Raw genomic sequence first — 27,049 nt, forward strand, 5'->3', positions numbered from 1 at the left:
CACTACGTATCTCCAGCTGCCTTAGAGCACACTATATAGACCAGGTGGGTCCTGAGTTCACAGAGAGCCACCTGTCACTGCCTCCAAATTCTGGGATTAAAGGCATGTGCCACCACACTTAACAGGTTTTTGATTGTTTTTGTTTTAGGACAGGGTCTTTTTTTTAAATGTATATTTTATTATAGTTTATTTACATTATATCCTGATTGTTATCCTCTTGCTCCTATCTTCCCGTTCCATCTTCCCTCTCTCTTCTGCCCAATCCCCCTCCCCTATAACCTTGATGGGAGGGGCCATCCTACCCCACTGTCTGGCCACAGCCTATTAGGTCTCATCTGGATAGTGTACATCCCCTTCTTTTGTGTCCCCCTAAGGCCACCTTGCCAAGGGGCAATGACCAAAATGTGGGCACCAGAGTGAAGTGCCCCCTCCTTCCCCCAATGTGGAGAATCAGCTGTCCACGGCCTACATCTGAATGGGGGGGGGGCACGGGTCTTAGTTCTCCTAAAACAGGGTCTTAATGTTTAGCCTAGGACGGTCTCAAGCTGGGGATTTTGCCCCAGCCTTCTGAGTGCTGGGATTACAGGTGTGCACACACCACCAGGTCCAGCATTCTGTTTTTAAAGACACTTTAAACTTCTTTCTTCCATTTTTACCCCTAGACACCCATCCTATACCCTATGGGGACTTTCTGGCTAGTTCTCAGTTTCTGCCAGTTCTAATTCAGAGTGAGCTGTCACTTTCTACTTGCCTGTCTGCTTCCTGTTTACAAAGGTTTGTGGCTCTTACCTCTCTTCTTGCCTGTTCTCACATTTGTGGGGTGTGTGTGTGTGTGTGTGTGTGTGTGTGTGTGTGTGTGTGTGTGTGTGTGTGTCTAGTCCTCTGCTACCTAGAGGCCACCGCTGCTTTGCCTGGCAAATTCCTTCTGTCCCAAGGCTGTCTTCATCACGGCCTTGAGTGTCCCTGCTCCTTCCTGCATGGCTCAATTATTTTGTCCACATATTTCTTTCTCCCAAGATCGTAAGCTCTACAAGGACAGGGCACGCATGGGGCTTGTTGGTGCCTCTCAGGACTGCCACAGCACCTATTTGCCACATGACCTCCCTGACCCCTGGCCATGTTGATGACAAAATTAGTATCTTTTCCCTTTGGCGCAGCTGCAGCTTGGGTGGGGCAGCAGCAGTATCTCTTGTGGGGACCTGCGTGAGTTTCCTCAGGAGGAACAGGCATTGGGTGCCATAGCGTCTCACAGTCTTTGTGGACTCATCAAACACCAGATCTTGGGACATTTTATTGAATGCCCTCAATTTCCTCATGAGTGGAAGCCTTTGCCTGCCTCAAGCTCAACCCAAAGAAGCAATTATAGAATTATTATTGCTGGGCATGGTGGTACACGGGAGCACGTGGGAGGCAGAGGCAGGCAGATCTCTGTGACTTGGAGGCCAGCCTGGTCTATAAAGTGAGTCCAGGACAGTCAAGGCTACACAGAGAAACCCTGTCTCAAAGGAACAAACAACCCCCCAATTATTTTCTCTGTGGGATGTGTGTGCATGTGCATATGTGTGCATGGGGGCATACATGCCGGAGCACATATGTGGAAGTCAGAGGACAACATTCAAGAGTCAGTTCTCTCCTTCTATCCTGGATTCTAAGGATTGGGTTTAGGTCATAAGGTTTACACAGCAAGTGTTTAAAAACCACCGAACCCAAAGGAATAATTGTTTTAAAATTACGGTTGTATTTTAAAGTGTGTGCACAGACTACAGTGGTTGTGTGGAGGTCAAAGGACGCGACTGGTGGGAGCTGACTCTGCTTCCACATGCGGAGCTGAGGGATCGGACTCTTGGCAGGCTGGGTAGGAGGTGCCTTGATTAACAAATCCATCTCATGGGCCTCAGGAGAATTTTTCCCCCCCTCAGGAGAAATTTTTAAAAAATATTTATTTATTGTTTATACAGTATTCAGACTGCATGTGAGCTAGCAGGTCAGAAGAAGGCACCAGATCTCATTATAGATGGTTTTGAGCTACCATGTAGTTGCTGGGAATTGAACTCAGGACCTTTGGAAGAATAACCAGTGCTTTTAACCCCTGAGCCATCTCTCCAGCCTGATGATTTTTTTTTTAAATCCCTGCATCTCATGATGAGCAGCCCAGACTGTGGTCTCCTGCGTGGGAGTACCTCCCAGTAGAGCCTGTACAGTTTTCAGGACTCTGGGGCGACTGTAATACCCACATCTGTTCACTGTTGTACTTTCTCCTCCTTACCCCCACACATACCCCAAACCTCAGCTCACTGAGTTTTCTATAGCAGATTAGAAAGAAGTCGCTAGGAAGGAACAAGGAGAAAACAAGTGTAGGTTGTGGGAAAGGTGAAAGGGCACAGAGAGAGAGAGAGAGAGAGAGAGAGAGAGAGAGAGAGAGAGAGAAGAGAGAGGGAGGGAGGGAGAGAGAGAGAGAAAAGAGAGAAAAAAAGGAAGGAAGGAGGGAGAGAGAGAGAGAGCGCCTGCATGAGACCTTAGATCTCCTCAGTTTAGATGTGCTCCTGCCTGATCAATGCTGGGACTCGCCTCCTGTGAGGAGGTTTCTGCTTGCCTTAGTGGAGGTGGGGTGACCACATCAGTTTCTCTTCCTCTCTGAGAGAAGCACCCCCTCCCCCAACAAAGGTAGGATGAGTCGGGCCCTGCCTCTGGGGCCTTGCCAGGCAAGGAGGATGCTTTCCTGCTGCTTGGAACCTTGTCTTGGTGGGAAGACTCACCTAAGTGGGGAAGTAGCGGGAGGGAAAGCCATACAGACCTGCAGGGTTTTCACTCACAGTGGGAGGCTAGGAGACAGTGGGCCTATGGCTGGGCGGTGGATTCCTGCCTCCTGCAGGCCTCTCTAGTGGAATGCTGCTGTCCAGAGACTGCTCATCTCTGTCCAGTGTGGAGGCCTCCCTTCTCTACTCTCTTCAGCTCTGGGGTATGTTCTATGCTGGGGTGTGCATGTGCACATATGTGCATATTCACATGTTGAGGTGGAAGAAGGAAGCATCAAACGTAGGCAGGTTGAATCCAGGGACATAATCTGTAGTAAGAAGCACAGTTATTAGAAAGGAAGGAAGGGAGGGAGGAAGGAAGGAAGGAAGGAAGGAAGGAAGGAAGGAAGGAAGTGTTGGTCTGATGTATTTTGATGATAATTAATAAAAGGCCATCACACCTGGGCAAGGCAAATGAGATGGGCGTGGCTAAGGTTCCCGGGCGTGGGGAGACAGAGAGAATCTTGAGAAGAAGAGAGACCAGAGAAGAAGAGAGGAGAAGAAGGTCGCCATGGGTTAGATGGAGGAGAAGCACATGGCCAGCATAGATGGAGGATTCGGCCCAGATGAAGAACATTAGCAAGTATTTGGGATTATGGATGGGAGGTGGCTTGATAGAAATTATTAGAAGCAGATGGCATAGGATTGGGACAGGTATCCCACACCTGCCCCACTATAGGAAGTAGTTTAAGGGATTAATATCTGCCCTGCCCCAGGTTAACTAAGGTTATTTTAAAGTATGACAAGTGTCTGTGTCTTGATTGATTGCTAGCGGGTTAGAAAATACTGTCATAATAATAATTATAGGCCTGATAATACACAGTATCAGGCAATACTGGTAATTCAACAACCACAAGTGGCACCCGACGTGGGTCATTCATTAGACAATAGTGATAATTTAACAACAACAAGGAAGGAAGGAAGAAATTCCTATTTTTAGGAAATAAGTCTAATATGATAACTTTTAGGAGCAAATTTTAATACATTGACTGCAGAATCCTCATAAAAGGAAAGTCGGCTGTGCCATGTGCTGCCCATGTGACCCTGGGTGATAGTCCTTTTAGCTTGTTTTTCTCTTGCCTGAAGTAGGGAATCTCACCTGTCATTTTTATAGCAAGAGGGATTTGAGTTCGGGCCCTTCTACTTACTCACTACATGATTTTTGAAGAAGTCTTCCTTTTTTATTTTTCCTTCAAGATAGAATTTCTCTGTGTAGCTTTGGCTGTCCTGGAACTTGCTCTGTAGACCAGGCTGGCCTTGAACTCAAAAACATCCCTCTGCCTCTGCCTCCTGAGTGCTAGGATTAAAGGCGAGCATTCACCACCTAGCTTTCACTTTGTTTTTTTTATTTTTAAATTTTTTGTTCTTTTGGTTTTTCAAGACAGGAGTTCTCCGTGTAGCCTTGGCTGTCCTGGACTCCCTTTGTAGACCAGTGTCCTCAAACTCACAGAAATCCCAGCCTGCCTCTTTGAAAAAAGTTTATGTGTATATGCATGCATGTGCCAGAGTCCATGTGTATATCATGTGTGTGCCAGTGCCCTAGGTGGCTCGAAGAAGGCATCAAAGTCTCTGGAGATTGTGCACACTGCCTTGGGGGTTCTGGGAACTGAACGTCTGTTCTCTGTAAGAATAGCAGGTGCTCTAAACCACTGAGCCACCTCTTGAGCCCTGGTTTCCTTTTTCTTTTCTTTCTTTCTTAAAGCTTTATTTATTTATTATTATTTTGTATTTTGTTATGTATTATGTATTATTTATTCAACATTCTGCCTGCAGGCCAGAAGAGGGCACCAGATCTCATTATAGATGGTTGTGAGCCACCATGTGGTTGCTGGGAATTGAACTCAAGACCTCTGGAAGAACAGCCAGTACTCTTAACCTCTGAGCCATCTCTCCAGCCCTGGACTCACTTTGTAGTCCAGGCTGGCTTCAAACCCACAGAGACCTGCCTGCCTCTGTGTCCCAGGTGCTGGGATTACAGGTGTGCCCTACTGAGCCTGGCTTCTTTCTCTTGTATTGAGGATTAGTAACTACATTCTTAGGACCGTTGTAAGGGTTAGATGTGAAACACAGGAAAAGCACTTCATTCAGTTCAGTTTCTGGCACACTGTACGTCTACCTCAATAAATTTGAGCAATTTTGCTCAGGGGAACCAAGTGAAATTCTGTATCTGAAAGTTCTCTTAAAACTCTAAACTCTTCCAGGCAGAGTGGGGCACGCCTGTAATCCCAGCGCTCAGGGAGGCAGAGGCAGGTGGATCTCTGTGAGTTTGAGGCCAGCCTGGTCTACAAATCGAGTCCAGGACAGCCAAGGCTACACAGAGCAACCATGTCTCGAAAAACAAAACAAACAAACAAAATACTCTAAACTCCTGTTTGTCTGACTCTGGGTTTCTTTAATGTGGGAGTTGGTTGAACCAAGGCTGTTCCCTAGGCGAGCCTGCTTGGCGGGGAAGGGGAAGGGAAGGTCACTGGCTCAAGTTCTATGTTCAACTCTCCAGGACAGAGCTCTGTCCCTGTGTGTGTGTGTGTGTGTGTGTGTGTGTGTGTGTGTGTGTGTGTGTGTGTGTGACACATGCATGGATGTATGTGTGCAGCTGTCTGGCTAGCCCTATCTGGCTTTTGTGTGTTTATATAATGTAGCTCACATTATCTAGGGAATAACCGGCATGTTCCCCCAAATAAATGTGTTTTCAAAGCTATTCCTGCTATGAGGCCCTGAATTGTCAGGCAGCTTGCTCCTCACTGTTGGCAGAATCACAAGAAGCTTCTGTGGGGGTGGGGGCTGCAGCTGTGTCGGCCATTAGTGTCCTTCTCTTTGCCCCAAGCTTTTGTCTCACTCCAGCCTCTGGACTGGAGGCTGAGGATGTTCTGGGCAGGTCATGAGACAGAAGACTCCAAGGCCCTGGTGGGTGAGATCATCCCACAAGATGGTGAGAGCACCTGTGCTGGCCCTGGCCACATGCGCAGTGATGTAACCAGGGGCTTTAGCGCACAGTGGAAACACAGGGCTCGATTTACAGCCAGCACAGCCCAGTTTGTTCCTGGCCGGGGCAGCCGTAGCCTCGCCTCCTTTGCTCCCTGCTGCTGTTTGCAGTTCCCTGGCTTGCCCTTTTGGTTTTCCTCCTAGGCCACAGCTATGGTTCCTGTGTCAGGCTTGCCCTTCCGACCCGCCTTTTGCCTGTTTGCTTTTCAGTTCCTCCTTTACTCACTCACCCAACAAGGCTGTTATTAAATAACTGCTAGAAGCCGGGGCCGTGGTGGCACACATCCTTAATCCCAGCACTCGGGAGGCAGAGGCAGGCGGATCGTTGTGAGTTCGAGACCAGCCTGGTCTACAAAGCGAGTCCAGGACAGCCAAGGCTACAACAGAGAAACCCTGTCTCGAAAAACACAAAACAAAACAAAACAAAACAAATAACCAACTACTAGGTGGTGGAGATACAGCAGCAGACAAAGGAGGATTTCTGCCCACTTGGGTCGGGAGTCTAGTAGGAGAGAAGGCCAAAGAGCCGAGCATCATGCTTAGTGGGAGGAAAGGGGGGTGCAGGGGGTGCTGGAGGTCTGCACCATGTCTTCTGAAACTCTGCTTAGATCAAGTGTCACTAACTCCAAGACTCTACCAAATCCCCAGCCAAAGAGCTCGCTTCCTTCTCCGGACCCTAAGTTCTTCCTACTGTTGATGTAGTCATCGGTAAATATTTACTTATTGTGGGTTGCATACCAGGCTTCAGTATTCTAGGAGCCGGGTGGGGACACACCAAGGAAGAACTGGGATGAGTCCCTGCTGTCGTGAGGCTGATCTTCCAAGATGGGGGATCCGTGATGGACAGGACGCACACAGAGTTAACAAGCCCAGTGTGTCACATGGCAGTGTGTCCTAGGAAGGAAATGAACATTAGAAAGGGATAGGAAGTGCCGATGCTCGCGCAGGGTGTTGGAAGGCCCCTGTGAGGAGCCAGTTGGGAATCAGAGCTGCATAGGAGCTGAGATGTGGCCTCCTGTGCTGTGTCAGAGTGAGCCAGCAGGACCGCGAGGCTGGGGCGCCACACACAAGGGGAGAAGGAGAAGTGAAGAGGTAGGGCCAGCGCAGTAATAGGGTGCAGACTACCGGCCTGCGTGAGATGGGCGCTCCAGAGGTGCTTTGAGAATGTGGGCATGTGGTAGCCTGATGTGAAAATTTCACTCTGCTTGTTGTGTTTCCAATGGGCTGAAGAGAGGCCTGGACAGAAGCGGTGAGGTCAGCGAGGAAGGTCTCTCCAGAATCTAAGTAGGAGATGAAGGTGATGGGGACCAGGCTGTGACAGGAAGGGGTCAGATTCCGGATCTGTTCCAAAGGGGGTCCCCCCCCCAGGACCGCCTGACAGAATGGGTGTGAGGACCACGCTGCGGAGGATGGATTGTCCCCTTACTGGGCTGGGTGTGCATTGGCTTGGGATAAGAGTAAGGAGTCTGATGGGTCACACCTGCCGCCTGTCAGGCCTTCAGGTGCACATATGAAGTCAAGGTCAGGCGATGAGGGCTGAGGGGCCCTTGCTGCTCCTTGGTCAGCTAGAGTCAGTGGTGAAGCCTAAGAATTGGCAGCCATTTAGCAATGTCCAAGTCACCGGTGACGTTGATGACCAGTTCTGGTGTGGCAGAGGGAACAGGAGCAGCGCTGGACTGTGGAGAGAAAGAGCTCTGAAGAAGGTTTCTACGGCTCAGGTGTGGTGGCACACACCTTTATCCCGGCACTCTGGAGGCAGGCAGATGTCCATGAGCTCAAGGTCAGACTGGTCTACTTAGTTCCAGGACAGCCAGGGCTACAGAGAAGATCCTGTCTCAATCATGATAGATGATGATGATGACGTGGGTGTGGTGGCGCACGCCTGTAATCCCAGCACTCGGGAGGCAGAGACTGGTGGATCGTTGTGAGTTCGAGGCCAGTCTGGTCTACAAAGTGACTCCAGGACAGCCAAGGCTACACAGAGAAACCCTGCCTCCAAAAACCAAAAAAAAAAAAAAAAATTGGTTTTAAGATTTAAGAGGCGAAGCCGGGCATGGTGGCACATGCCTTTAATCCCAGCACTTAGGAGGCAGAGGCAGGCGAATTGCTGTGAGTTCGAAGCCAGCCTGGTCTACAAAGCGAGTCCAGGATAGTCAGGGCTCTATTACACAGAAAAAACTTGGCCCTGGGGGAGGGGGAAGAAAGAAAGAAAAAAAAAAAAGAAAGAAAGAAAAGAAAAGAAAAAGAAAAAAGGGGGAAAAAGATAATTTTTCTTTATTTTTTTCCTTTGAGACAGAGTAGCATCTCTGTGTAGCAAAGGCTAGCCTGAAACTGTGGGTGTGTACCACCATGCCAGGCTTAGACCCAGGATTTGGAAATATGTTAGCTTCCCTCCCGTTTCCATCAGTTTATTTCCCCACCTCTCACTGAAAACAACATTATCTAGTAATTAGCTTGTGTATCAGAACAGAGATGTCTTACTTACCGGTTAGAATTATATTTCCATGTGCTGGGGAATCTCTCAGTCAGTAAAGTGCTTGTCATCCGGGCATGAAGACGTGAGCTTGACTCCAGAGCCCACGTGAAAACCAGGATATACTGGCATACACCTACAACCCCAGCAGAAGGGAGGAGAGATAGCAGAGTCTCAGGGGAGCTCCAGATCCACTGAGAGAATCTACTTAAAAAATAAGGTGAGAAGTTTTAGGTGTTGGTGCATACGTGAAAAAAAAACGACAGAGGAAGGCACAATGCTGATCTCTGGCCTCCATATGCATGCACACCTACTCTCACACACATATATGTGCACAGAAGCATTCCCCAGAGATTTATAAAAATAAAAAATTGCCCTGTCTCGAAAAACCAAAGAAATAAAAAAAATTTTTAAAAATTAAAAATTACATTTCTAGACACAGTGATTGGATCAGATTCATTGCCGCAGTGTACATTAATGGGCCAATCAGCTGTGTCCAGGGAAGCAGGAGGCACATGACTATGTAGCTAGGAGCTCTGCGTACGACATGGGCAGCCTGGGAGTCCCCAAGGAAGGGACCGGCAACCCTTCAGTTAGCTTTATTACAGTGCCTGGGTGGGTAGATGTGAATGGGTAGAGAGATGGCTCAAACGTGAGTGAACAGCTGGGCAGTGGTGGGGCACACTTTTCATCCCAGCACTCAGGGAGGCAGAGGCTGGCCGATCACTGTGAGTTTGAGGCTAGCCTGGTCTACAGGGTCAGTTCCAGGGCAGCCAGGGCTACACAGAGAAACCCTGTATCCGAAAGACAAAAGAGTGGATGGACGGATGGATGGATGGATGGATGGATGGAAGGATGGACGGATGGAAGGATGGACGGATGGGTGCTTTAGTTGTGCTGTCAAAGGATGCAGCTTAGGGATTTGGAATGAAAGGAGGCTCACAGCAGTGATGGTAGTGACTTGGAGCGGAGGTCTATGAGGTAGGGTCCTTTGTACACCTGAGGCTATTGAATGGCCGCTCTAGAAGGAAGCCTGTCACCCCCAGTTAGCAACTGCTGGTAATTTCTCACCCCTTTCTGCTAGAAAACTAAGATGTCTCTTCCCCCTTGTTTTCTCCCCTCCGGCCAGAAGGGAAAATGCTTTCACTTTGACAGCTCCTACCTTCTGAAGCTGAGCTGAGCATCAGGGATGGTGGCTGTGGAGGGTCTGGGGCACCGGTCAGGTCAGCCCCTTCAGGCAGTGAGGAAGCCCTTGCCTCTGTGTCCCCTCCCACTGCTTTGGACCTCACCTCACCATTATGCAATCTCTTGCTTCCTTGTCAGGATATCCGGAGCCCGAGGTGACCTGGTACAAGGATGACACAGAACTGGACCGTTACTGTGGCTTGCCAAAATACGAGATCACCCATCAAGGCAACCGCCACACCCTGCAGCTGTACAGGTGAGGGAGAGGGGCCTGCATGGCTCTCTGCCCTCCCGAGGGCCCTGCGCCTGGATCCGGCCCATCAGCCACGGAGTCCGCTGGGTGGAAATGCCCAGGCACACTCTGGAGCTAGAGGGCAGGGCTCTGCTACTGAGCCGATCTACCTGGTGAACTGTGCTGTCTGCCAGTGTCTGGGATCTCCCCGGGCCAGGGTAGGAGTGCTTCTGACAGCCACGAGTGAGTGCAACCAGAGGAGGCCCTGACCCACAGAAACCTTTTCCATGAGGTCAGCAGCCAGAAAAAGCAACAGTGTCATCATTACCGCTCTCAGGGGCTGTGTTGGTCACCTGCTTCTGAAGGGAGCTCTTCTGGGCCCCAAGTCTAATCCCTCCTGGGACAGCCTGACCTTGGTCAGCTGCCACCCTCTTATGTGGCCTCAGTTTCCTCAATTGTTACCGAGGAAATTCATGATGCCTAAGGTAGGGCAGGACTTGGATTGGGAGGGAGCCATGGTCAATGCCAGACTCTGGCTGCGGGGAGGAGGGCACTCACCTCCCAGAGGGGAGAGATGGCGCCTCATGCTCCTACCTCTAGGTGTCGGGAAGAAGATGCTGCCATCTACCAGGCCTCTGCCCGGAACACCAAGGGCATCGTGTCCTGCTCAGGGGTCCTAGAGGTGGGCACTATGACCGAGTACAAGATTCACCAGCGCTGGTTCGCCAAGCTGAAGCGCAAGGCCGCAGCCAAGATGCGGGAGATAGAGCAGAGCTGGAGACACGGGAAGGAGGCAGCAGCCGAGGACATGCTTCGCAAGATCAGCCCCGACCGCTTCCAGAGAAAGCGCCGGCTGAGTGGAGCAGAAGAAGCAGTACCCTCAGCCCCAGTGGAGGAAATGGAGGAAGGGTCCTCGGCGGCAGCGGCCTGGCAGGAAGGAGAGACTGAGTCTACGCAGCACCCAGCTTTGGGTTTGATCAACAGTTTTGCTCCCGGAGAGGCACCCACCAATGGGGAGCCTGCCCCAGAAAACGGGGAAGACGGAGAGCATGGTCTGCTGACATACATCTGTGAGGTCATGGAGCGGGGGCCTCAGAACAACCTTCCAAAGGAGTCCGGGGCTAAGAAGAAAAGGAAAGACGAGGAATCTAAACCAGGAGAGCAGATGCCAGAGTTAGAAAAGACAGATGGAAGCCAGAGCTCCTCGGAAAATGGCGTCCCCGCTGCAGGCAAACCCGATTCCAGTAGAAGAGAGAAGAAGCCCATGGATACGCAGCCAGCTCAGACTCAGCCCAGAGGCAGGATCGCTCGAGGGCCTGGGCCTTCTGGGATAGAAAGCACCAGGAAGAAAGCTTCTGTCATGGGCATTCAAGACAAGGTCCAAGATGCCCCAGCCCCGGCCGCAGCCCCTGCCCCTGCCCCAGCCTCGGCCCCAGCCCTGGCCCCAGCCCCAACCCCTGTCCCCAGCCTCAGCTCAGAGCAGGTATATTTCTCCCTGAAGGACATGTATTTGGAGAGCACCCGGGCAGCCAAGCCCCAGGGACAGGAAATGCCTCCACCCCGAAGTACCAGGGTACCTGGAGAAAGTCCCTCAGGGAAGGTGCCTGTGGAGGCTAGGGGTCAGAAGGTACCTATGGTCCCCGGCCAGCCCCCACCTTCCATGGTCCCCCCGCCCATTAAGCCTTTGAACAGGAAGAGATTTGCTCCTCCTAAACCCAAAGTGGAGCCCACTGCCACCTCTTCCTCAAGTCAGGTTCCAGAATCTGCGGCCCAGACATTAGGGAGGGCCCTACCTCCAGCCTCTGCCCAGGTCCCAACACCCCCTGCCAGACGGAGACACAGCACCCGAGATAGCCCCTTGCAAGGACAAACGAGCCACGGGACTCCAGGAGAGGTAAGTGCAGATACTGAATGCTTAGAGGCCGCTCTGGGAAACTGACCTCATGGAAACTCTTGCTGTAACGGCTTGGCAGCTAGTGAGTGGCGGGATATTTATAGCAGGGGGTGGGGGAAGGAAGGGCGTGCCAGCCAGGAGCAAGGGGCCACAGGCATGGCGGAACTCCAGTTAGGAGCATGCAGGCAGCACAGCACATGTCTCTTTTTTTTTTTTTCGTCTGAGAGAGTAGGGAGGGAAGAGGAGGGAGATCCTGTTCTCTGGTAGTAGGAGGAGGATCTGTGGGGAGGGTTGTTTTGTGTTGTTGTTGTTGTTTGTAGCCCTGCTGAAGCTGCAGTGCTTCATGGGAGTGATGAGAGAGTTCTGGGATGTGTAGCAGTGTGCGCGACGCTCACCGGGAGACTTAAAACTACTGTGTGTTATAATCCAAGCACTTGGGAGGCTTAGGGAGGAAGAGTGGGAGTCAAGGCTAGCCTGGGATACGTAGGAAGACCGTGTTTCAAAACAAAACAAAATTACCCCCCAGCGCCCCCAAAACCGATTATCTGAGAAGCACTGGTTTAATTTGGTTTCATTTAGATACGGCATGTCTAGGCAGTTGGCTGCCAACCCTCAGCAAGAGGAGGTCTTGGGCAAGTCATAGTCAAAATAGTAATTTGTGCCCACTCCATAGTCCAGTGCAAGAAATGGGTGCTGAGTAGGCACAGTGCATGTAAGCTAAGTGTGACGGCATAAAGTATACTATGGCGGCAGGCTGGGGAGAGCTGGGGACAGGAGTTGGTTGCTTCTAGAGAACAGGTAGCCGAGGAAAAGGTGTTTTGTGTGGAGGAGGGACGGGGGATCCTGCCGCAGGGGGGGAGGGTGTTTGATGGATAAGAGGGATGGACTTTGCCACGGAGAACGAGCACTCAAGAGGGAAAAAGGAGAAACCCCGGGCTCAGGGGTGACTGGGATGTGGTTTTATTTCAGTGAGTGCTAAGCTTAGACTGTGGGGAAGAGTCCATCAGAGGGCTTTGGAGTGCCAATTCTGTCTTCTGCATCTGTTCATCGCTTTTGCCGACCTTGCTTGTGGTTCCTGAGGATGTCAGCCCCTCAGTGGCTACAGGAAAGCTTGGTAGGGCCACTCTGTGTCCCCCGACAGGCACAGGCTAGGCTGCACAACAGTCTTCCAGAGAAATGGCCTGTGGAGGCTCCTAGCTGCTGTGCGTGGGTACGTGCATGCGTGTGTGTGTGTGTGTGTGTGTGTGTGTGTGTGTGTGTGTGTGTAGGACAGAGGACAACTTCAGGAGTTGGTTCTCTCTTCCCGCTGTGGGAACCAGAGACTGAACTCAGGACATCAAGCTTGCACACCAGACCCTTTTATCTGCTCAGCCATCTTGCTGGGCCTAATTTAGTTTTCTAGTCTGCTCTCCTTCTCCTCCTTCTTTTTCTCCTCCTCTTCCTCCTCCTCCTCCTCCTTCTTTAACTTCTAATCATTTCACGTGCATTTCTCCACGGTTAAAAAAATTCCACACGATTATATCTTTAATACCAGAGCACTTCTTCCAAGTGTCTGGACCTTCACATGAGACAGCACATGTATGAGAGACGTCAGCCAATGCTTCGAGACCTGACCATGCCTCCCTGTAGGCTCGATTTTCTTAACAAATATATTTTATTATGAACTCACTAACTGAGAGTAGTACCTCACTTATAACCTGACTAACCTAAACAATAGGAAAAGAAGATTAAAGAATACAATAACAAAACTGTGAGGATATCAGTTCCAAGGAATGAGTCTCCTGGTGTAGTCAGCAGGATTTCTTCTGCTGTAACCTGGGGTAACCAGAACCTGGAACCTCAGCAGGAGCTGGAGCCCTGAAGCCTTCCCTCCAGTGGTTCTCTCTAGGAGCACCTCGAAGTGGAGCAATGAACAGCCAAAACTATCCCAAGTCTCCAAAGGCCCCGCCTCTTGTTTTTGCCTCACATTTATACCTCCTCTCAGCATTTGTTCAAGGATGTTTTTCAGCTGCTTAATAACCAATCTTCCCCACATAGTGGTTCGACTTCTAAGGGGATAAACATCACCTGGTCTCTCACAAGTCCTTTTCTCCTCCCCCACTTGTGATCTAAACAAAAAGCATGTTTAGCTCTCCGTCACCTCCCCGCTCCTTAAAAATTAAAAATATATTTGTATGTATAAATGTTTTGCCTGAAGATGCCCTGGAACTGGAGTTACAGTGGTTGTGAGCTGCCATGAGGGTGCTGGGAACTGAACCTGAGCCCTCTGCAAAAGTGATCAGTACTCTTAACTGCTGAGCCAGCTCTGCAGTCCTCTGAGCTTGTCCTCCGATGAACCCAGGTCCTGAGACATGGTCATCCCAAGGGTGAGACTCCCCACTTCATAATAGGGGCAGTATCTTCTGGGGGGGGGGCTGTGAACACATTTTCGAGGTGTGGTGGAGGTGAGAGATTATCTATTGAATCAAGAGTCTAGATTGATACCAGTGACAAGTGCAAAAATGTGGTGAATGCACAAGGCCACTGCAGAGGCCTTGAGACAGAGTTGGAGTGGTGAGATCTCAAGTTTCAATGGGAGAGACAGCTGAGGAGAGGCCAGACTTGTTTGGCATCAAGGACTTGTAACTAGTGATATAGTATTAGAAGAAAACATTGAATAGAATTATCTGAAACGTGAAAGAATACCTGCATTTAATCCCCACATGGTGGAGAGAGAGCTGAGTCCTGCATGTTATCCATGTTCTTTGACCTCTATATCCCCTGACCCCCACACATGCTATGGTACATGTAGACATACACACACTAAATAAAAGACACCTTGGCTGGCCGTGGTGGTACACATCTTTTTTTTTTTTTTTTTTTTTTTAAATTATGTATACAGTGTTGTCCCTGCATGTACACCTTCAGGCCAGAAGAGGGCATCACATCACATTACATTATAGATGGCTGTGAGCCACCATGTGGTTGCTGGGATTGAACTCAGGACCTTTGGAAGAGCCATCTCTCCAGCCTGGTACACACCTTTTAAGCTCAGCACTAGGCAGGCAGATCCCTGTGAGTTTGAGGCTAGTCTGGTCTACATAGTGAGTTCAAGGCCCTCTTGGGCTATGTCAGACTGTGATTTAAAAAGAAAAAGCAAGCAAGATTATTCTGTCAACACCCTCTTCAGCATCGCTGTCTTCCAGTTGAGGAGAAGAGAGAAGTAAGAAGAAAAAAGGTTATTCCTGAGCCAGGGATTAAAGTCATTGGATGAAATGTACAGAAATACGTATGTAAGACAGCTTAATTCCATTCCTTATTTTCAGATGAAAACGTTAATTTGGTTAAGTTGCCTGCTGTTGACAATGCTGTGGAACCTACAACTGCAAATCTATTGGCTTTCTAGAAACCATACTTTCATCAGATCATCTCAGTAAGGCTGTGCCAGATGTTTCCCACGCCAGTGTGCTCAGTCTGGAGGTTTCGCACCTGTGGCAAACAGAAACAAAAGGCAGAGGTGGCTGACTCCTTGTCATCTTAAACAATAAGAAAGTAACCATTGGGCTGGAGAGATGGCTCAGAGGTTAAGAGCACTGTCTGCTCTTCCAAAGGTCCTGAGTTCAATTCCCAGCAACCACATGGTGGCTCACAACCACCTACAGTGAGATCTGGGTCCTCTTTTGACAGGCAGGCACACATGCAGGCAGAGCACTGTATACATAATAAATAAATATTAAAAAAAAAAAAAAGAAAGAAAGTAACAGTTTAAAGCTCATCGTGATCTAAATGGTACCCAGTTTTGCAGGAAGCTAGGCCACTACCAGGAATTTTTGCTGAGAATCCTAGTTTGAACACTTCCAAAACTCCCCCCCCCCCTAAAAAAGGCTAAAGGAAGAGGGGTAGAATCTAGAATATACTCCAACAATCACACAATCCTTTTCATGTGATGACAAAGATGTCTGTGTGTGTGTGACTGAGCCAGAAGAGGATAAAGCTGTGGTCCTGTTCATCACAGTACAAGGCACCTTAACTGAAAATAACAGTCCAAAGTAGACTCGTGACAAATACCGGGGTGGGGGGGTGGAGGGTGGGGGGCGGGGGAGATAGGATTACTGAAGATGAAGGGACCATGGGAAATAATGAAGAAAAGAGAGTCACAAAGAAGAAAAGATTGCAGCAGGGGAGCCTGGAGAGATGACGTGTGAGCCCTTGTTCTCTGAGAATGTAGGAAGGAAGAGGATGAGACAGGGCGGAAGTAAAGCCTGTTAATGTTGTTTGTAAGAGAAAAGCGTCTATGATACACCTAGGCTCGCTCTGCGTAATTAAAAAAATAGATTTATTTTACATATGAGGGTGTTTTGCTTAAATGTACATATTGCACCATCTGTGTGCCTGGTGACCACAGATTCAGAAGAGGGCATCGGAGGCCCTGAAACTGGAGTTACATTACAGATAGTTGTGAACGGCCGTGTGGCTGCTGGCAACCAAGCCCAGGCCCTTTGCAAGAGTAACAGGTGTTCTTAGCTGCTGAGCCATCTCTGCAGTCCCAGCTTGCATAATTGCCTAAAGAAATATGCTGTTGGGATTTGGAAAATAGCTCACTTGATAACATTTCTTGCTGCACAAATATGAGCACCTGAGTTCCATCTCCAACGCCAATGCCCACTTAAGACGCTGGGCATAGTGACACACGCTGTGACCCCAGCGCTGGGGAAGCAGATCTGTGAGCTTCACTAGTCAGTCAGCCTAGCTCAGCTGGTGAGCCCCAGGCCCAGGTAAAAGACGGCTGTCTCGAAAATCAAGGTGAAACCTCCTGAGGGACCATACCCAAAGTTGGCTTCTGGCAGGGAGGTGGTGGCGCAGGCCTTCAATCCCAGCACTTGGGAGGCAGGTGGATTGCTGTGAGTTTGAGGACAGCCTAGTCTACAAAGCGAGTCCAGGACAGTTAAGGCTACACAAAGAAACTCTGTACCGAAACACACACACACACACACACACACACACACACACACACACACACCAAAAGAAAAGACAAAAACAAAGTTGACTTCTGGTCTTTACCTATATGTGCAATGCCCCCCGCCGGGCCCCCCCCCCCCATGCACCTGTGCACATGCACTCTTCACAAAAAAACATTGCAAAACTCAGACACATTCTATTGTTTGGAGGGCTCAGCCCTTGGAGACACGTAAAGGAGTATTTATTCTTCTGTCATATGTTCACTAGTCCCTAACGCTGACCTAGGCCTGTGCTGGGCCCTCACCAGAGAGAAGGGTTTATGGATTAGCAATAGATATACCAGTAGGATAAATAATTGCCACAAAGCGTGAGGGTATGATAATGAAGTTAAGTCTGTTTGTTGTGTGCAGAGGACACGAAGCCAGTAATGTTTTAGAGAGCTGGGAGACGGTACAAAGTCTTCAGAGGAGAGGGAAACTTGGACTAAGACCTTCAGGCACCAGGGCAGTTTTCCAGGTAGGCAAGTCAGGGTCACAATGTCTGGCAGGAGAAAAAAAAAAAAAACAACCCATATTATATAGAGTAAGTTAGTGTCAGGTGGAGGGACCAAAGACATGAACCTGGAGACTTAGGGTTCTTTCCCAGACAGATGTTATCTCATAAACGCTTATTTTATTTTTACTTTTTTGAGACAGGATCTTACTATATACCCCTCTGGCTGCCCTGGAACTCACTATGTAGACCAGGCTGGCCTCAAACTCATAGAGATCCGCTTCTACTGGGATTAAAGGTGTGTTTTGCCATGGCTGGCTGATTTTTTTTCTTTTAATTCTCATTTTAAACTAATTTTTTTTGTTGTTGAATATGTGTCATGTATATAATACAAAAATTTTAAAAAGTCCACAAGAGAGCTGGAGAGCTGGTTCAAGGGAGAGTGGTGCGGTGTTGTTGTTACAGAGGACGGGAGTTCAGATCCCAGCATGCACACTGGGCGTCCCACAGCTGCCTGTAACTCCAGTTACCTCTTCTGGATATCTTGGGCACTGCATTCACACATGCACATAACCACACATGGATCCATCTTGGCTGCTAGAAGTTAAAGAACATTTTAAATCTTTCGGACTCCCTATATTCATCACATATGAATATTTCCCCATAGTCACACTACTCATTCAAAATTCTGTACTTAGAGAGGAAACTTTAAATGTTAATATTTTTTGGCAATATATTATTTATTTATTTACTTTTGTTTTGTTTGCTTTGTTTGCTTTGTTTGTTTGTTTGTTTGTTTTGAGATGGGGTTTCTCTGTGTAACAGCCCTGGCTGCCCTAGACTTGCTCTGTAGACCAGGTTGGCCTCACAGAGATCTGCCTCTACCTCCATGAGTGCTGGGGTTAACGGCATGTGCCACCACCTCCTGTCTTTTTTTTTTTTTTTAAGATTTATTTATTTATTATTATGTACACAGTGCTCTGCTTGCATGTACTCCTGAAAGCCAGAAGAGGGCGCCATATCACATTACAGATGGTTATGAGCCACCATGTGGTTGCTGGGAATTGAACTCAGGACCTTTGGAAGAGCAGGCAGCGCTCTTAACCACTGAGCCATCTCTCCAGTCCCCACCACCTCCTGTCTTTACATTTTATTTTACTTTATTATTACCCTCTCCCCCCCCCCCCATGGTGTGTGCATGTGTGTGCGTGTGTGTGTGTGTGTGTGTGTGTGTGTGTGTGTGTGTGTGTGTGTGTAAGTCAGAGGGCAGCTTTTGGGAGTCAGATCTTGCCGTCTGTTGAGCCAGGGTCATTCTCGTTTTCTGCCCTGCTGTGTATTTCAGGCTTGCTGGCCTGTGAGCTTCTATTCCGTGTCTGCCTCCCATCGTGTGCAGTGGGAATGCTGGGAACCATGGAGGCACCAGGGATCAGACTCAGGTCATCAGACTTGAAGCACAAGTGCTTTTACCCTGGGGGCCACCCTGCCCTAGCACCGTTGTCTTTTAAGTGGAGCTGGTGCACCCTGGAGTGAGTCTTTCTAGTATGTGGGAGCCGAGCACAGGGCTGGGCAGTAGCAGTTGCTGTAGAGAGAACACCGATGATTCACTGCTGTCTTGGCAGAGGCACCATGCAGCGTTCTCTGAGTCTCTGTTTGGAAGAGACAGTTTCATGCCCACATGCCCAGTATTACCGGTAGATGCTATCGTTGAGGCCATCATCAATACACATTTTGACAGTCTCTCAATTTACCTATAATGCTGTCAATTATTACTTAAGAGAAGGACGGGGCCAACATGGTTGTTTGTGCCTGTAATCCCAGCACTGGAAGTTGAGGCAGGAGAATCCATAGTTCAAGGCCTGCCTTGACTTACAGTGTGAGTTTGAGGCTAGGCGGTGCAGCAAAGGACCCTGTTGGGACCCCCTGCTCACTCCCTTTCAAAAAAGAAAGACAAGCGGGGCATGGGGGGGGGGAGAAAGAAGAAAGGGGGAACAGATGGAGGTCCTCGGAGCCCTGGGGCAAGGACAGTATCCTTCCAGTGACAGAGGGGAAGTCATGGTCAGTCACAACAGAGTCTTTGGAGACAGCTATGTTTCCTCAGGGAGAGGGCAGGAGGCCAGATGACTCTACATAGATTTTAATCTAGTTTCTGGGATCAGGACGTGAAGTTTTGGGGTTCTGTTATATGTCTCTGCCTGACCTTCAGCATGCTTGAAGAACCCAGGGTCAGGACTCCCCTCAGAGCAGTTCTGAATGAGGTCGGAGAAAGAGGGGGCAACGTTGCAGAGAGCCCAACACTCGTGTAGCTAAGGCTTTGCTTTTGGCCATGTGTTGCAGGCTCCAGAGTCCCAAACCACCATGGCTCCAGCCGCGTCGGCCAGCAGCAGCAGCTCTGATACCCTCTCTGTTGATCACAGCCCCTCTGGAAGTCAAGGTGCCACGGAGCCCATGGAAACAGAAACCCAGGAGGATGGGAGGGCACCCGCTGACGGGAGGACTGGAGGCAGGAAGAAAACACAAATAGGTGGACAGCTGCGAGTGGATGGAAGGACCGAGAGAGGCGAAACAGAAGCTTCCCAGAGGACACAGATAGACGAGAAGGCGCAGGTGGACGTTGTGACACAAGGAAGTGAGAGGCCACAGTCAGACAGGAGTTCACAGAAGGGTTTGGTGACGGAGAGAAGGGTAGATACACAGGTAGGACAGACACAGGTAGAGGAGAGGTTGCAGCAAGGCTTGAGAGCCGCAAGGAAAGAAGAGGAGACACAGTCAGTGGGCGGCATTCCCACAGCTTTCAAAACCCAATCGGAGCAGCCATCTGCGGTCAGCCTCAGCTCACCGCCAGGCGCCCTCAAACTCTCACCGTCAGAATGCCCGGGGGCTCTTCCTGTCATGGAATGTTCTGAGAAGAGCCCAGAAGCATCTCGTGTCCAAGAAGAACCTAGTTTCACGGTTAGGTCTGAGGAGCCATCAGTAACAGCCTTCAGAAGCCACGAGGACACTCCACAAAGTCCCCAGTCAGGGAACCATATGTGCCCGGTGCAGCCGCCTCTTGAGGGGAACTCAGAGCAGTTGGGAGGAGAAACACATGAAAGGCCAGAGTGGTCAGGTCTGGTCAAGGCCAAGCAAGAGGACAACACGTTTCAGAAGAAAGAGCGGCCTGGGAAAACGCTGCATGAGGATCTGTCCAGTGGACAGTCAACTGGCTTGAGTCAGGACGTGCCCACCATGCCGTCTTTCCCTGCAACTGGCCTGCCGGAGGGGCTACCCAGCGCCACAGCTTCTCAGCACATTAGCACAGAAGACTCCCTCCCCTCCAGGGGCCAGGACTTGCTGGGTTCTGCCCCCACTCTGCAACTGGGGCCAGGGTCCCCCACCCAGAGTGCCCCACCAGAAGCCATGGCTACCAGCAGTGAGGGAGCCTGTGCCAAGGAGCCACATGTGGAGGGGAGGTCCTCAGGTGCCCGGAGCTGTGACCCTGGCCTTATAGATTCCCTGAAGAACTACTTGCTTCTGTTGCTGAAGCTATCCAGCCCAGAGACAAATGAAGCCAGGGCAGAGTCCCAGGAAGTGGCTGCTACTGGTGGCTTAGCCTCCTCCCCTACTCTGGTCCCCACCATGGAAGTGGCTGGGCTGAGTCCCAGGACATCGAGGCGCATCCTGGACCGTGTGGAGAACAACCACTTAGTGCAGAGCGCGCAGACCCTGTTGCTGAGCCCCTGCACCTCCCGCCGCCTTACTGGCCTCCTGGACCGCGAGGTGCAGGCTGGCCAGCAGGCCCTGGCTGCTGCCCAGTGTTCCCGGGCCCTGGGACCCAGCCCCCTCACCATCCCTGCCATCGTGGTGGGTGAGGAAGGATCTGGTGCCAGCGAGGGAGAGGATTCCGGGGAGAGGACCTCTCAGGGAAGTGACAAGAATGGATTACTAGAGGAGGTGAATGGGCAAACAGTGGAGAGCAGAAGCCAGGAGCAAGGCCAAGAAGAGGCAAGCCCGGGGGAGGCTTTGACGGGGCTGCCTGCAGCTACACCTGAGGAACTGGCTCTAGGGGCCCGGAGGAAGAGGTTCCTCCCTAAGGTTAGAGCAGCATCAGATGGAGACGCCAACAAGACCGAAGAAAGGGAGAGCCCCACTGTTTCCCCGCGGGGACCCAGAAAGGGCCTGGCACCCGGGTCCCCCGGGACTCCAGGGCGAGAGAGACGTTCCCCTACCCAGGCTCGAAAGATCAGCATGCTAGAGGTGCCCGGGACAGATGAAGAGCTTGTCACAGAAGACCTGGCCTCCAGACCCAAAGCCAGTGCCCTGGAGTCAGAGCCTGCCCTGGATGAAGGCAAACAGGATGCTCTGGCCAAGCCGAGGAAAGCCAAGGACCTGCTGAAAGGTGAGTGCTGGGAGGGGAGGCTGCCAGGAAGGGGCAGTGAGCATAGCACTCCCATTCCCAGCACTACCTCAGGAGGTGGGGCACCTCCCTGCAGGGAGCAGTAGGTTCCCTTAGGAGCAGCACTGCAGGAGCTGTCAGAAAGGCCTGGTACTTTGCCAAGCTCAACTTCTCCATGAAGTAACAGTGGCAGCAGCCAGCAGCCTTGGTGCTGAGAGAGGTAAAGGCCTGGGAGAAATCAGCTGCCAGGTGAGCTAGTGTGTGTGGGGGCGGGGACTGCTTTGCTCCCAGCACTCTGGAGTCTAAGGCAAGGAGAACTAAGAGGTCAAGGTTAGTCTGGGCTACACGAGGAGACCATGTCTGAAAACCAAACCAAACAAGAACAAAGCGAGCAAATAGGATGTGCCTTCAGTGGCATCCTTGCTCCACCATCACCATATCCTCCTTTGTAGACTTGTTCCATGGTTGTCATGGTTACTGCATGGTCAAGATAAGATGCAAAGGCAGGTTTGTAGAGATAGGAACAGAAAGTGCAAAGACCTTTCTTTCCTCTCCTTCCTCCTCTTCCTCCTCCCCTTCCTCCTCCTCTGTCTTTTCTTCCTTCTCCTTCTCCTTCTTCTGGTTTTTTGAGACAGGGTTTCTGTGGTAGCCTTGGCTGTCCTGTGAGCCTTGGACTCGCTTTGTAGACCAGGCTACTAGCTTTGAACTCCCAGAGATCCACCTGCCTCTGCCTCCCAAGTGCTGGGATTACAGGCATGCATTAACCCACTCAGCTAAAATGCTAGTTTATAACGGTGCTGCTTCCTCTCAGCCTGTTCCCCACAAGGATGCCCAGAGATGCAAGGGCCAGAGATGGTTCCTTCTCTCTTGTAACAGAGCTCCTGTTCTCAGCCCCACAGGTTATCCGGAAAATTCGGGTGGAGCAGTTTCCAGATTCTTCTGGTAGTCTGAAGCTTTGGTGCCAGTTTTTCAACATTGTTAGTGACTCAGTCTTGACCTGGGTGAAGGATCAGCAGCCAGTGGGCGAGGTGAGCAGGAGGTAAGCCATCCGGATAGCACCACCACCTGACCAGGCTTCCCAGTCCCAGTCATGTTGGACCCTGTCCTAACGTTTTGAATCATCCCCTCAATTCATCCTCACAATAGCCCCAGAGAGTGAGTCTGTTACTTCATGTGGAGAACAGGAAATTGAAGAGGTCTTAAATCATGGGTCCCAAGTCACACAGCGAGTAAGTGTCACCTGTGTGATTGAGGACCAGTTTCTGACCCTGGAACCTCTCACCACCTCCCCAGGGCTCCCAGAGCCTGGGTCCCAGCAGCCTGTGAGAGTTGGGTCGAAGGCCCTGTGTCATGGTGATGACCCTCACGAGAAGGGTCTCCGCTCTCTGCAGTGCAGGGGACGAGGGCCCGGCAGCCCTGGCCATCGTGCAGGCATCTCCCGTGGACTGTGGTGTGTATCGCTGTACCATCCAAAATGAGTATGGCTCAGCCTCCACTGACTTCTGCCTCAGCCCTGAGGGTGAGTGTCCTGCTGCTGGGATCTCGGCTGGTCTGGCCTTGCGGGTGGCAGCATTGTGCTGGGCAGGGATGGCGCTCTGCCTGACAGACAGCCTGAACACAGCAGCGTTTTCTTTTTCTCCACATAGTGTTGTCCGGCTTCATCTCCAGAGAGGAAGGCGAAGGTATGTTGCGCCTCTGGGTAGGAGGGTGGGCCTTCCTTCCCAGTCCCGTTCTGTGCAGGGTTTCTGTCCTTAGGGATTTACAATCCTTCCTAAATCTGCATGCTGCTGCCTTTGCTCCCAGTTTAAGATATGGCTTTCCCTGGGGTGGGGGGGTGGGGGAGGGTGGGGGGTGGGTGGGGGGTGGGGGAGGGTGGGGGGTGGGTGGGGGGTGGGGGAGGGTGGGGGGTGGGGGGTGGGGAGGCGTGATGATGGAGGACTGATGTTTCTAAAGATTGTGGAGGAAGATGGGCTGGGGGTTGGAGTGGGAGCACTTGGCAGGAGTTAGTATAGCCCTAAGCTCCCTTCAGAAGTCCTTGAAGGGCAGGAATGCCACCAAGGCACCCAGAGTTTCCCACGATGCTCTGTCGACTTTGGCATCAGAGACACAGGTAGTCTGCTACGAGCACAGCTTCTCGGCCCCTTGTTCAAGCATCCTGAATGGCTAGGAAAGACTTGGAAATTTTGTATCGTTTGTAGCTCTTTGGTGATTGTGAGATATACCCTCAAGTTGGTTGGTTGTTTCTGAGCTAGCATTTCATCGTGTAGATCTAGCTGTCCTAGAATTCGTTATGCACACCAGGTTGGTCTCAGGCTCACGGAGCTCTGCCTGCCCCTGCCTCCTAAGTGCTGAGATTAAATGTGGGTGCCACTGTGCCTGGCTACCCCCAACTTTTGACAAGCCCTTCAAGGGTTTGCCTATTGGAGGAGAGCCTGCTGCACACTCCCTTTGTCAGGGAACATTGAAATCTCTATCACACATTTATACCCACATCTGGGCCGGGCGTTGATGGTGCGCGCCTGGTGGGCCGGGCGTTGATGGTGCACGCCTGGTGGGCCCGGCGTTGATGGTGCGCGCCTGGTGGGCCCGGCATTGATGGTGCACGCCTGGTGGTCCCGGCACTGATGGTGCACGCCTGGTGGGCCGGGCACTGATGGTGCGCGCCTGGTGGGCCCGGCATTGATGGTGCGCGCCTGGTGGATCCGGCATTGATGGTGCACGCCTGTAACCCCAGCCCTTTGACCCAGAACCTAGAGAATCATCATGAATTTCAGGCCAACCTGATCTGCGTAGTGAGTTCCAACCCACCCCGGACAATGGACTTGAGACCTGGTCTCAACAACAGCAAAATAAAAGAAACCAAAACGCCAGCCACACCAAGAACGGAGTGGGAATCCTTTAATATCATCAAATGTCCACTAGCCTCAGCTGTGTCCATGGGTTGGTTTCGGTCAGGACCCACTAATTTATTTGGCTGATACATGTCTTGTCTAATGTGTTAGTGTTCCTCTCTCCTCATTTGTCTTTTCTCTTGCCATTAGTCACTGGATGCAAAGGATTGTGTGTGTGTGTGTACTTGTACATGTGTGTGTCGATACTAGTGATCCACCTTGTATTGCTCTTCAGGAGGATTGCTCACTCTTTTCTTTCTTTCTTTCTTTTTTTTTTTTTTAAAAGATTTCTTTATTTATTATTTATACAGTATTCTGCCTAAACGCCAGAAGCAGGCACCAGATCTCATTACAGATGGTTGTGAGCCACCATGTGGTTGCTGGGAATTGAACTCAGGACCTTTAGAAGAACAGCCAGTGCTCTTAACCTCTGAGCCATCTCTTGCAGCCCAGAGTATGGCTGTTTTTGAGACAAGGGCCCTCACTGGGTCCCTCCAGTTTAGCTAGCCAGCAAGCCCCAGGGCTCTTTGCTGTCTCCGCCTCTCCAGTGCTAGGATCTACCATAGTGTACCCTGACCAGGACTGAAGTCAGGCTCTCAGGCTTTAGTGCTAAGTATTTAAAGGACTGAGCCATCCCCTGCCCCCCCCCCCCGACCCTGCAGAATTTCTCATAGTCTACCCTCATCTACCCAATTCCTCCATCTATATACTTCTTCTAAATTGATAACTAGATTAGAAAATCGGCCAGATTCAGATTCAGGAAAAATGTTGGTTTTTTTTGGGGGGGGGAGGGGCAGGAGGGGGGGCCAAGAATAGTCTACAGGGTCTATAAGCCTAGCCCATAGGAGGCTGAGGCAGGAGGATTACGAGTTTGCCTGGGCTGTATAGTGAGCCATTGTCTCCCAAAACAAAACAAAACAAAACAAAGCAGTGGTCCACGGGAGTGCTGTTTATTTCCTTCCCATCCTACCCAGAAGCAGGCAGTGTCACACCTTCCACTTTTAGTAATGCTGACTGCGCCTTGGGATCAGCAGCCCCTTTGTGAAGTTAAAAAAAAAAAAACTGTTTCCCACCTTACTTTGTCATGTGGGCTGACTTACTGGTCACTGATTTTTGCCCAAGTCTGTCATCTCTTTGGGAGCTCTAACATGGAGGTGTGCAATCCCATGCATTACGTGAGAAGAAATGGCCATAGGTTACCTTGGCACAAACTTCTAAGAGAAGATGAAGGCTGTGTGCTTGCTTTCCCCCTCACTAGATTCAGAGTGATGAGGTCGCCTCTGGGAAGCCTCCAGGGTGACTAATGAGGCTTCTTTCTTTTTCTAAAGACACTGGGAGGTTTTCTTGTTTGCTTGTTTGTTTGTTTGTTTCAATTGCCATTATGGACTAGTGGGCTTTTCATATATTTGATATGCTCAGTGCCTTACACCACTTTTTCTCTTTGTTGCTAAGTTTGCTTCATTTTTTGACCAAATGGAGCCCCCTTGGTTGACTCTTACGACCTTTTGACAAACCTGCAGTAGTTTGCATTGCTGTTTTGTCTTCGCAGTGGTAGGGATTGAACCAGGGCCGGGCACATGCTAGGCAAGTGCTCCACACTGGGCTGTCTCTCTAGCCCCCTTTGCTTACCTTTCATTTTGAGACAGAGTCTCAGAAAGTTGCCTACACTGGCCTCAAGTTCACCCACAGTGAACTTGCCTGCCTCGGCTCCCAAGTACCTGGGAAGAAAGGCCTGGACTCCAAGGCCTGGCTTCCCAGGAGTTCATGGTCAAGTCCTTGTTTTCTGGACCTATCCCATGCACTTCCTGTTGCGCCTTGGATCCAGCTGTTTCCTTTTGGAGGGAAATGGTGCTAAGTTACCATGCTAAGCACTAGCCGGTGCTCATTGCTATCGGATTAGTCCTGCAAACTTTTTTTTTTTCATCAAAAACTGTTGCTTGAAATAAAGTCATTGATTTATTTGTTCAAAACCCTTAACTGTGCGAGGCAACTCTGGTAGTCTGTGTCGACTGCAAGTGTCATCCAGCCTTGCACGGGCCCTTGCTGAGTATGCAGTGTGTGATAGGCACCGTGGGAACACGTACGTGGTCGGACTTGAGTCAGATAGCGTCTGCCCCAAGCACCCTGTAGTTTTGACAGGGGACTCACAGCTTTGCAGCCCAGGAGCAAACACAGATTCCAAAGTGAGTGCAGCAGCTTGGGGACTGTTGGAGGCCTTTCCTCCCCTATGGACCCTGCGTCCGTCAGGCGGGGATGCGAGTGCCCATGTTTCTCCTGTTCCCCCTCAGTTGGAGAAGAAATTGAGATGACCCCCATGGTGTTTGCTAAGGGTCTGGCTGACTCTGGCTGCTGGGGGGACAAGCTTTTTGGGCGATTGGTGAGCGAGGAACCGCAAGGGGGTGGACACGGCCTTCAGAAGGCTTCCCAGGCCAAGGTCATCTACGGGCTAGAACCCATCTTCGAATCCGGCCGTACGTGTGTCATCAAGGTGTCCAGCCTGCTCGTGTTTGGACCCAGCAGTGAGACTTCTCTCCTGGGCAGAAACTATGACGTCACTATCCAGGTACTGTGCCACCCTCCTCCCCACATTGTGTCATGTCCCTTCCTCTACTCTGCCACCTCTTCTCCTTCCCGGTCTCGGTTCTTTGGGAAGCCTCATGTAAAGATGGAAGCCGCGTCTATTTCAAGCTCATGAGACTTCTAGGGTGGGCTTCAAGGACTGGCTGAGGGCTAGCTGTAAATCCAGACCTTTGGCCTCAGAGAACTTTAGAGTCTCAAAACCATTTGGAACCTAC

The 27,049-nt window shown here is 50.6% G+C and overlaps 1 protein-coding gene across 3 annotated transcripts in view; it reads left to right on the top strand.

Moving 5' to 3' along the window:
• ALPK3 (alpha kinase 3) overlaps positions 1 to 27,049 on the top strand; it is a 45,682-nt gene that overhangs the window by 13,041 nt on the left and 5,592 nt on the right. For 2 of the 3 annotated variants that reach the window (XM_084772368.1, XM_084772369.1), the window contains 7 exons: positions 9,574 to 9,691; positions 10,268 to 11,561; positions 19,326 to 21,366; positions 22,255 to 22,402; positions 22,755 to 22,882; positions 23,010 to 23,045; positions 26,543 to 26,817. In XM_084772368.1, the coding sequence (XP_084628494.1) occupies positions 9,574 to 9,691; positions 10,268 to 11,561; positions 19,326 to 21,366; positions 22,255 to 22,402; positions 22,755 to 22,882; positions 23,010 to 23,045; positions 26,543 to 26,817 (4,040 nt within the window). Of the gene's footprint in view, positions 1 to 9,573; positions 9,692 to 10,267; positions 11,562 to 19,325; positions 21,367 to 22,254; positions 22,403 to 22,754; positions 22,883 to 23,009; positions 23,046 to 24,110; positions 26,465 to 26,542; positions 26,818 to 27,049 lie in introns of those variants that run through there. The other variant, XM_084772370.1, reaches the window with a different exon arrangement.

Source organism: Acomys minous (genome assembly GCF_964271855.1).
Source record: "Acomys minous genome assembly, chromosome: 2".
Lineage (NCBI taxonomy): Eukaryota > Metazoa > Chordata > Mammalia > Rodentia > Muridae > Acomys > Acomys minous.